Source organism: Astatotilapia calliptera, chromosome 11 (genome assembly GCF_964374335.1).
Source record: "Astatotilapia calliptera chromosome 11, fAstCal68.1, whole genome shotgun sequence".
Taxonomy (NCBI): domain Eukaryota; kingdom Metazoa; phylum Chordata; class Actinopteri; order Cichliformes; family Cichlidae; genus Astatotilapia; species Astatotilapia calliptera.
In genome coordinates this window covers 30,850,162-30,861,484 of record NC_137432.1, presented here as the reverse complement: position 1 = coordinate 30,861,484, position 11,323 = coordinate 30,850,162, and the positions used below count along the sequence as shown (strand labels likewise).

Sequence of the window (11,323 nt, the reverse complement as noted above, 5' to 3'; positions counted from 1 at the left end):
CAATTGATAACTGATTCTACTGACTGGGGGCTGATGCAAGGGAATAAGTTATTACAGTATGTGTCCTTTTTTAAAAGTTCTTCATCACGATGCAAATCCTGTCAAGTCTTTGTTGCTGCCAACAATAAAACAAAGTGTGCACACATGCTTTGTTTTTGATAGCGTTTCTGTACTTCTTTAGTGGCATTAAGCACCTCTCATACAGAGGTGACCATGTCTTGTGAGGACACCTGCTTTCTTTGGTTGTTTCATCCTTGAAACAGAAACTGTGTAAATTACTTGTGAGAGACAAATCCCATATGAATTGAAAGCATTAACCCATCCTGTCATTATTGCTATGCAGTCATTAAGCCTTCAAGACAAAAGAACTAATGATGACTGGCCTTCATCATAATAAGCAGAGACTTGATTACATAGCTCCTTGCCTTCCTACCATATTCTATAAAATTACTAAATCTTATAAGAGGCTAAAGAGAGCCAGACCTTTCTATGTTTCATTCTGATGGCCATTTTTTGATTATGATGATCAATAACTGAATGCAATTTGTTTTTATTCCTATTGTTTTTGACCCCATTAACAAAAAAGTGCACCCACGTAGTCATAAATATTAAATGAGACACAATGCACATTTGAAATATTTATTTTGCCAAAAATATTACGATATTGCCTTTCAAAATTATTTAACTTCAGATGTAACCTTCCTTAGGTCAGTCTCGTAAATGTTAAAATGTGTGTCATACTAACCAAATAGATGTACATAACTATAAAAAACAACATATTGTTGAAGAATAATAGTGGTAATATGTAATGTTCTGAAGGTATTTTTTATTAGATGTCTGTCTTTGGTTTGGATTGTCTGTAAAACTTGTATTTTGTAACAATACTTTGCTTTAGGAAACAATTACAAAGCACCTTTCATCAAATGGACACCTCATTTGGAAATGCAGCCTTTCCGCAGGCCAGTAGCACACAGTGATGGAGCTCTAGATCGACATCTAGTGGTCGAAACTGTCTAGATTAAATGGACACTTGTGTTCTTTTTAGTTTTAGTTTTTTGGGGATTTTTTGAAAAGCAAAGATGTGAATAAAAATGTAAAGCCTTCTAAAACAGCACATTTTGACAAATTTACATTAACATTAGTACAATATAGGTAGCTTTACATATTTTCTTAGAAGGGTCTAGGTTGCTATAATCTCACAGTGTGTGTGCCTGGTTCTGTCTTTCTGTGTCTTTTTGTGTCTAGTTGAGCTTCTCAGTCTCCTCTGGCTTTGCGAACTCTTCTGTCTTCACAGTGCTCAACTGGCCCTCATGACCTTCCTCGTCCCCTGGTACCTGACAGATAGCAGGAGATTATTGAGTTTCCAGACTTACGATATCAACTGGTCTCAAACATCCTTCCATTTTCCGCTATGTCACGATTCAAGGCACTCATTAGTAGCTGCTTCTTGGTTTAATGGTATTAATTGTCTACTGGTTCTACTGGTATCTAAATGTCAGATGGATCGCAAAAATGGAACAAATGTATTTCTTTTAAACGTGTTGTCATTCAAATATTCATAAACACAAACTCAAAAGCACCAAGGGCAACACAAATCTAAATGACGTCAGCCCAAAGTAATCAGATTCTGTGTAATAAACCAGGCTGATCATAAATTGTAGTGGTGAATTTGCTCCACCTGGTGATTCAACAGCTTTACTAGCTATGAACATATAACCGTCTTTGACATCTGATTGTTGGTGAAACACTCCCATCTTGTGGCAAAATTAGGTACTGCTCTGTTTGCAGCAGGGAAGTCTGAATCTTAAACTCCACGTAGCCTGTAGTATAGTTGCAGTGTTTCTTTGGCTGTGGACAGATACAGAGTTTAGAAGTTTCTAAAAGCTTCTTTGAACTTACTTCCCAGTAGATGCTGTCCTCAAAACACGAGGCGTCAGAAGGAGCTCCATAGATGGGCAACTTCATAATGAAACCTAAACAAAAGATTATCTGTATTAATCTTTTTTTCTTAATTAAGATTTTTAAGAAGTTATTAAGATATAAGTTGAAAGCAAGGTTTTGGGTTTCTGCTGACTATTAAATTATAAATCTTGAGATATCGTTTACATAACATTTTTTGTTTTTTACTGATCTGGTACCTCACAGGTCACAAAAGTCCAGTAGATTGTATTTTATGTTTTGTATCAGGTACTTTAAAAGTACCTGATATTCAATCAAAGGAGTATTAAAAAAAAAAAAAACTAAAGGAGGGATGTGAACCTACCAACAAGAAGCCCTCCCACCAGGGCCATGCCTAAAGTGACAGCAAGGGAGATGGCCTGAATCCCGCCTTGGGAAGATGCGCTTCTCCCATCAGGTGCCACCATAGGGAACACGTCTTTCAAACTAAAATTGGCACAGAGGAAAAATATCAAGTAAGTTCACATTTAATTTATAGAATGGCTGGATGGATTTTTCACTCTAAAAATCGCACACCTCCACATCCAAAATATTTCCACCCCATTGCAATCCCCAACAATGAAAGGAGCAGGTTGAAGAAAGCCTTCAGTTTTCTGCATGATGATTTCTGATTTGTAAATCATCAAAAGAATGATTAATATGTATATATGATTACATTTTATATATATATAACATTTTAAATCAAATATTTTTAATGTTCTTTTATATCCTGGTCTTGACAGTTCATAACTTAACAACATATGCTAAAGTACATATTTGTTTTGTATTTGTTCTTACAAAATTATGTTTCAAATTCTATTTTCACTCGTGTTCTTTGCCATATGCTCTCAACTCAGATCGCTTCAAGATGTTTATTGGTAGTGCTCCTTTTTTCTCTATACTAGTAGAAGTAAAAAATTAGATGTTGCTGTGTTCCTTTAAATCAACATTCTGTATTGTTATTTATGTTCTCCCTTATCTTTTATTGCAATATTCTTTGCGGGGGGAAAGGTCAACATAATATTTGACCTTACACCTTTTTCTTTTTTTCAAACAAATACAAAAAGAAATTTTTACCCGTCGCCATAAATCTCCTTGGTAGCCAGAGAAGCAGTGACCGCTCCCACAATAGCGCCCATAACACCGGGCATACCATGTAGGTTGTGAACCCCACAGGTGTCTTGGATCTTCAGCTTGCTCTCCAGGATGGGCTGATGGAGAGAAAACAAAATGAGAGGATTATGTGGCAGTGTTTGTTTTGTGGATGAAACTGTTTTGTGGATGAAACCCATTCAAGTTAATAATATTTTCAGTAAAAATGAATTCATTTTAGTGTTTTTTAACCCACTTTTTTAATAACCTGAAAACATAAATTAGCACATACATATTTTTGAAAAATTCACCAAAATTGTGTGTTTTAGCAACCAGTTTTTGTTTCTTTCCCTTCCACAAGTACATCACAGTTCCTTGTCTGATTTATTAAACATGAAAACTGAATCATCCTTACTGAGAGGTACTTGTAGCCCAGAACAGAGATGATACCAGCCAAGAAACCAACAATCATGGAGCCAAAAGGAGTCAGCATCATTTCTCCAGCTGTTCCTGCTGCCACTCCACCGGCCAGTGCAGCGTTTTGAATGTGGACCTAAAATAGTGACAGAAGGACTTTTAATAATGCATCACATAATGCAGAATGTAAAGATTTTAATATCTGTAGAAGAGACCTACAAAATAATAAATGAACAGATGAGACCATCAGACGTGAGCACCAAGAACTGTAAGATAATTCATCTTTCTCTAGCATACTGGTTTTGCACCACGTGCTAGTAAATAGGTGGACGATATTACAGACAAGCTGATTCCTTCCAGTGATTGGTTTGTCTTTACTGTCAGCAGGTTGTGTGGCATGTCTGTCCCCTTTGTCAATTTCACGAGCTGTTTATATTTCCCTCTTTGGTTTGATTCAAATCAGCACGGGAATGTCTCGCCTTGACTTCTTACTGTTAACAGATGGGCTTGACAACAAGCACATGTGACTAACTGACAGTGTCATCTTTGAGGAGGGAGTGTACCGTCAGCTGACACGTTTGTCAGTTTTTATCACAAGTGACTCTGTCGTGACCCGGATCAGCTGACTTTGACATTGCTGACAGGAGGGAAAGACCTAGTTCTTTCATTACTTTGTCTTGACCACACCCTCCCTTCACCGTGTTAATACTGATTGTGCACTTCTTCTGACCTCTACAGATGTTAAGAATATTTTTAATTATATTTTTTATTCTTAAACCTTTACCCCATAAAGAAGACATTTGACAACCTCCCCTAAACCATTATAATAAGTTTTACACCTCAGTATGGATCAATAAAAATGTGGATTGATGTCCACTAGACTGCTTTCTGTGTTTTACTAAGGGTAGCTGCATAGGCAGAGACCACACAGGCTAACTTCTAATGCAATCTCAGTTCCACATCTTTGTTCCAAAAGGAGGCCTGAAATATGACAGTTTAGAAATAAGCTTCAAGGGAAACTCCTATTAGGCTTTCAAGTGGTAAAGAGTTAAGGTGAATTGCTTTTTGAAGCTACAATTCAAGTCATAAATTATAATTTTGTATCCTCACCATGTCCAGTTTGCCATCATCAGCTGTGAGGGCAGACATGGCATAAGTAGACAGAGTGCAGGCTGCCAGGGAGTAGTAGGTGTTCAATGCTGTACGATGCTGATCGTCTCCGTGAGCTGTGATGGCAGAGTTGAAGCTGGGCCAGAACATCCACAGGTAGAGAGTACCTATTTACAACCAGTATAGAAAAGACAACATTTTAATATTTCATCAATACAGTAGTTTTGATTTAAATATACACTTTGAAACTACTCAAAATATAACTGTTCCTGTTTCAAATACTATAGAGTGTTTCTATGTGTTGTTATTTGGGTGATTACAGACAGTTCATGATAATAGCGCCTGGCAAGCACCTGGCAGCACAAGTGACCAAAGAGTTACTATTAAATTAGACAACTATACATATAATAAGGAACATTTAGTATTTGTATTTCACAGAAGTAGTTGCAGGTGTTTACCGATCATAGCAAACATATCAGAGTGGTAGACTGAGCTGTTCTTGTGTTTGCTCTTGTCCAGCTCGGGTCGGTACAGGACTCGAGCCACCATCAGGCCAAAGTAGGCTCCAAATGTGTGAATGGTCATCGAGCCACCAGCATCTCTGGTCTGGAACAGGCCAGGAGTAATAATGATGAAAATAGGTGACAATTCAGATATGCATTGTGCATTTTAGGCCAAAGTCTTCAGTCCCAGTCTTTAATTATGTAGTTAATGTTTTCATAATATGAATATCTTTATACAGTAACTTACTCCAAGAAGGCTCAGCAGGATGAACTCATTGACTGCAAACAGTGTGACCTCAAACACAGCCATAACAAGCAACTGGACAGGACTTGTTTTACCCAGAACAGCTCCAAATGAGATCAGCACAGAGCCGGTGCAGAAATCAGCGTTGATCATACTGAAAGAAACAAAAATGTAAAAAAAAAAACCCCAAAAAAACAATTGAATTCATTCAAAAAATGAATTTCAGAAACATAAACTTCACAGCACAAAGACAACATAACAAAATACAATGCATCTCTTCTAATCCACAGATTTCTTTTGTAATTTGCATGATGTGACATATTTTGTAGCATTCCAGTTTTTCTCAGCATTTAGAAAACCTTTTCAGTATGTTCATACTCAAAACTACTCTTGCTACCTAGAGTGAATACCAATTTTTTGTTTTGTTTTGGGTTTTTTTGCATTCATCAAGTGATAAGAGTATTGACAGTTTACTACATCCAGGTAACCAAAGATGTATTCAGGCTGCTTTAAATGCAGGATATGCAATTGGTCACACAGTGAAGGTGAACAATATTTCTAGGAATTGCTTAACCATGAGGCATTAACACTGCAAAAGTAGTTAGCCACTCCTATAGTTTTGACAAAGAATATTCTGTCCCCCTTGTCATAAGAAAAGGCTAAAATAAGACCTTTATTGCCATTATTTTATAGTACACAATGTGCCAGTCTCACAGGCAGAAATCAAGACTAGCTCTAGAATAACAAATGAAACTGATTTGTTTGTACATGTGTTGGAATTTGCACGGGTTAAATTGTTTGCACTCGTGTTTATGATTGTAACTAAGAGGATTAAGCGTCAAGAAAAAATTCTATCCTTATCCTATGTATTTTGCATATTCTGTATGTGTTTGGGTGCACATTCATATATGCATGGTTATCCACATACCTCTCCACTCCAACGTGGATTTTGCCTCCTTGCATACCATGGAAGAAACCCTGCATAAGTGTGGCCCACTGTAAGGCTAAAGCTGCAATCAGGAAATTGAAACCAACACTGCTGAAGCCATAACGCTGGAGGAAAGTCATGAGGAAACCGAAACCAATGAAGATCATTACGTGTACATCCTGGAAACCTGGAAAGTGTGGATGAAAAGAGTTAAAAACTGAGAAACCAAGTGGTGAAATAACGAAGTACCTATGGCATTTAAAACATTTTCCCCTCATGTTTTTTTTAAATCAAACTACAATTAATTTTTTGTTGGTCAGAGGAATTCCAACAGCACTTCAGGGAGGATATCACTCGCTTGGATTGGTCTGGAATGTTTTCCTCAATAGCTACTCTCAACAAACTCACTCAATCATTGCCAGCGACACTATGACTCGAGGGCTTTGTAGTCTAGAAAAAAACACAAACTGAATGGCTACTTACATAAGCTTTGGTTAACTGGAACAACAGGTTAAGCTGTGAAACATCCTACTGATTCTTGGATCATCACTTTATCACTTGTATTGTGTGAAAAACTAGCTTTTGCGACAAGAGAGCATATGAAACTGAACTGTCTAAACTTGCACCCGGGTGTTTCCATGTATGTTTATCTATTTGTCTGATATTCCCAAACACAAAATTGCACTGTGCTTTGCCTGCTGTCACTATGGTAATGGTTAACTGGCAGGACCATGCAGAGGTGTTGTCTTCATTGCTGTTTTGGCCCAGATGCAGTTCTCAGTAGTTCCTAGTTGACGCCATACAGTAAAAGCAATAATACGCTTCACTGGGTTGAGTTAGATTCTATTATTTGGCTTCTGCTTAACCTTTAGTAATAACTATATAACCCAGCTTATTTGTATGTTTCCACATTGCATTGAATTCAAAACGCTAATATTGTCACTCATTTATTTATTTCTACTTTGGTTTAAAAAAAAGAAATAGTTCAGGTAAACTATTGCACAAGAGTTTGTTCAATAGCACAGTTCTCAACTATAGTTCCTCGGTTAGATCATTTCTGTTTTTTTTCCAAACCTACCCATGCAAGTGTTTTTCCAGTGAAACTTATATGTCACTGGTTTTCATAAGAGCATATTTCAGAGAAAGTCCACATTAGGTCTTCATTTTAACTATAAGTTGTGACCTGTGTGTTTGTCTTTCTGGAGGACAGTCCAGTAAAACACAGGCTTTGTACAGTGTAAACTTCTATGTTTACTGTACATTTTTTTTTCCTAAGAATGAAATAAGGGTAAACCATGTAGGTTTTCCATACACACAGGTGAAGTTTTCTTTCATCTCCCAGGATATTGAGGGTGTCAGACTTCAATACACCAATATGAACCTTTTGTCTCTGCTTGTTTTTCTTATTTTATGAATTTTAATCTATTAATCCTGTACTGTTTGAGGCAGAGCTGAAGAAAATAGTTGTTATTTGGTCAAAGCTTTGTTAAAAGTACAGTTTGTAATGTTTCATTTTGTCCTGCGACATTTCACATTGATTGATGTGTCAAAATGCAGTGGCTATGCTAACCAACTGACAACAGTCAAGTTATTAGTTTAGCTCACCAAACACATTTCCCACGTGTGGGACTAATAAAGGTGTATCGTCCAGTGCAAAATTAGAGGGTCATGTAATAACTACGTAAAAAAATATTGCTGACCTTGTGGCTTTATTAGTTCCTGTAATTCAGTTTTGAAGTCACATGTAACCTAATTCTGCTGCAGTAGGTTCTGAAAGGTGACTTACTAATAGGCCAGGGCAGGATCAACACTCAAGTTAGCTGCCTGCAGGTGGGAGGTGGCTTGTAAAGGAGAGGGAATTCATCTCCCCAGATTCTCTTTGCAGAATGCTGTCTAATTTGTTAACACACGCCCAGCCTAACACAAAGCTCCATCTTAACGAATATGCCCAACTGCTAAGCTAGAACTTTGTGCTCCCTGACTTCTAAGAACTTCAGTGTTAAGTTTACCAATGTAAATGAAAGAAACAAAACGCCTATTTTCCATTATTAAGTCTACAACATTTCATTTTAGGTTCGGCTTAAAATATAATTCCTTCCTGGAAGTCCTATATATTGTCCTCTTGTGATAAGCAAAATGTGTCTTTTATTATGGCTTCATGTTGATTAAATATAAATAAAATTAAATGTAATAAGAGTGGAAATACCATCATTTCACGTTACTACTTAAAACTGACCACAAATCTATACTTTTATGTATCCAATGAGTGCCCCTATAAAGGTTTTTTGTTGTTGTTTTTGCCACTACTGGGCAACGTAAATCACAAAGGTAACAAATAGCGAGGACAATGTTTTTGCCTGCATGCGACAGCAGTGGACTGGAAGACATTTCCATGAAATGTTCACTCATAATGAATAGGACTCTTCCAATTAGGGAAAAGAGAGCTGGTGAAATGCAATTCAGCAGATTTTTCCCCTTTAATGCAGATGAGAACATTTGTGTTTTGTTGAAAAAACAGTTGCATGCAATGATGAATTACGCAACAGTCCTAAAATAAGTGCACAGTGAGGCCATGTCTCAAAACAACAGGTAACAAAGAGAACCACTTTAACATATATCGGCCTTTGAAACTCTTAAATAAATTGCCGATAGGCTTAAGAACAAGGCAGAGGCAAGCTTACTATTACTACAGTATTATTTCGTTTTTTGGTTTACACTAATCTGTAATATGCTATGTGCAAAAATAACGTTATATTAAGTAGGAGCAATGCACAAATTTTCCTTTCCATATCTACAAAACACTCACTTGGGTAGCGGTAGTAGAAATCGTTGTCATATTCACTGTGGTTCGAATGGTGCCACTTCTTTGCATCTGTCTCTTTGTCATACTCCACCAGCACCCCAAAGAGGATGATGAGGATGATCTCCAGGATGAAGCAGGTGATCGGCAGTTTCAGCCGCATGTTGGTATTTGTGTCTGTCATGTTTTCTTTCCGGTGAGATGAAGACGAGAAATTTAATGAGGCTTGTTCTTCATGAAATTAATTACAGCTCTAGCACAGAGCGTTGGACACACTGTCTCTCTCACACTCAGGGGCGTCCTGCAGAGACAAGAGGATGTTTTGTGTGAGAGTGGAAGAACTAGCTCACAGACAAACACAAGCGCTGATGTGTTTTTCATCTCTTGGGACACACCTACCGGACCTAAAATGGCATAATTAATATTATTCCCGCCCCCTTCTACTTTACTTTTTAAGGTGGTTTGAAGTGCTGGAGTTCAGCAAATACGTTTATAATAAGTAATAATCCAGTACTTTTGTTAGATACAGCTTGGTAATTTGTGTTTCTAGTGTTTTAGACACTAATTTATGGCTAATAAGTTTAAGCTAGTTTAAACTAGTAGCTTAACACTTAGTTAAACCACTAGTTTATGGCTGCTGGATTACCACATTTTAGCCAGCAGCATGAGATTTAAGTGTCATTTTTATTTTCTGTGTGCACTTGCCATCATATATTATTGCAATTTGGCAGCAGCCACTCCTTCATTCATACAGCATACAGTTTGAGACAGTTTCTGTTCTGTATTTGTGTTTCATGCTAAAAGCAGAGATAATGCAGGAACAAGTTCCTGAAAGTTCCTGAGACAATTCACTCACACACTCACTCTGTTTGGATAGGTTTGCCCACAAAAACTACTTTGCTGTGGTTACTGAAAAAATATACCGTTTGGTTATGAAGCACCCCAATTAGCATTAAAAAAATTAAGCCACTGGAGTTCCTGGATTAGCCACTTAGGGCTGACTCATATGTTTACAGATGGGTAAAGAAAAACAAAAAACAACAAATAAGAGGTGACAAAAAGTCCAGACTTAGCAAAACTTAAAGCACAGCTCTTTTACTCAGTGTGATTGTTTTTAATGTACTCTTAATTTGATCTGTTATTGTATATTTTACACATGTTTGTATGGGATATTGTATTTGTTTTAAATGTTATGTGGTATGTGACTTTTGTTGCTATGATGCCAGGTCTCTCTTGTAAATGAGATTTTTAATCTCAATGAGATTTTTACCTGGATAAATAAAGGATTAATAAAAAACAGTCATCCTGTCTTTGAGGATGCACAGCGGATCTTCTGTTCTCTCAGCGATCAAAAAAACTGTAGCCACCACGGCCTACTACTCATACAACTGTCAATTAAAATCACACAGGATGAGTTCAGAAGGAAAGGGGCAAGAAGCCAGAATCAGCAAATACATATAGGGTTTTATCATTTAAAAGATTTGTAAATGGTAAATGGCCTGCATTTGTATAGCGCTTTTCTAGTCCTTAAGGACTCCAAAGCGCTTTACACTACATTCAGTCATTCACCCATTCACACACACATTCACACACTAGACCATTAAAAGAAAAAAAAACTTATTTGCACAAAGTATTAACACCAATTGCCCTGATTTAATTACAAATCCACTATAAATAAATGGGATCCCACAGGAACTCAACACCTCCCCACTGCAACTGTTGCTAGCACTGCAACCAAATTACACAATCCTATACACAGAAAATCCTTACATCACGAACAATTATACAAAGCACAACACCTAGTATTAGCTCCGACTCAGGAATTGCGCCATACCCAACTATAATATTGTTGGGTATGGGGTGGTTAAAAAGCATGAGAAGAAGAAAATAGAATAAGTATCATATAAATAAATTACACATAAATATACTTAGTAAAACGTATACATGACCTAAAACATTCATTTTGCACCTTAAACCTGTACTGAAAGGTCTGTATGGCAATCAAATCTTCTCTAACGAGTCTCTGTTTGAACACTGCTGAGATAAATGCACATAGTAGAAGCAATAATCGTGATATTCTCACGTGATAAAGCTACAGTTCTTCAGCTGCTGCATTGCTTATCATGACTTTGTAGCATCCCACAAGCACATTTGCGCATAACCACAGTTCTGCATCAGAACAAGAGAGAAACGATGAGCCTCGCTACTACTTCCAATTTATACTATTCCTTCTATCTCCTGGTTCCAAATAGAGTCTGTTTTGAAAGGTCACTGTCCCTTTGATAAGTTAC

General features: G+C 37.1%; 1 protein-coding gene across 1 annotated transcript; it reads right to left on the bottom strand.

Annotated features, from left to right (window-relative positions):
• Positions 1-625: 625 nt before the first annotated feature.
• rhbg (Rh family B glycoprotein) lies at positions 626-9,395 on the bottom strand. The gene is made up of 10 exons (XM_026185328.2): positions 9,039-9,395; positions 6,233-6,419; positions 5,308-5,458; positions 5,016-5,163; positions 4,558-4,724; positions 3,446-3,583; positions 3,016-3,149; positions 2,264-2,385; positions 1,900-1,973; positions 626-1,334 (listed from the first exon to the last, which is right to left on the bottom strand). Exons 1-10 carry the CDS (start codon positions 9,214-9,216, stop codon positions 1,242-1,244), a joined length of 1,392 nt encoding a protein of 463 aa, XP_026041113.1. The 5' UTR covers positions 9,217-9,395; the 3' UTR covers positions 626-1,241.
• Between the last annotated feature and the right edge of the window lie 1,928 nt (positions 9,396-11,323).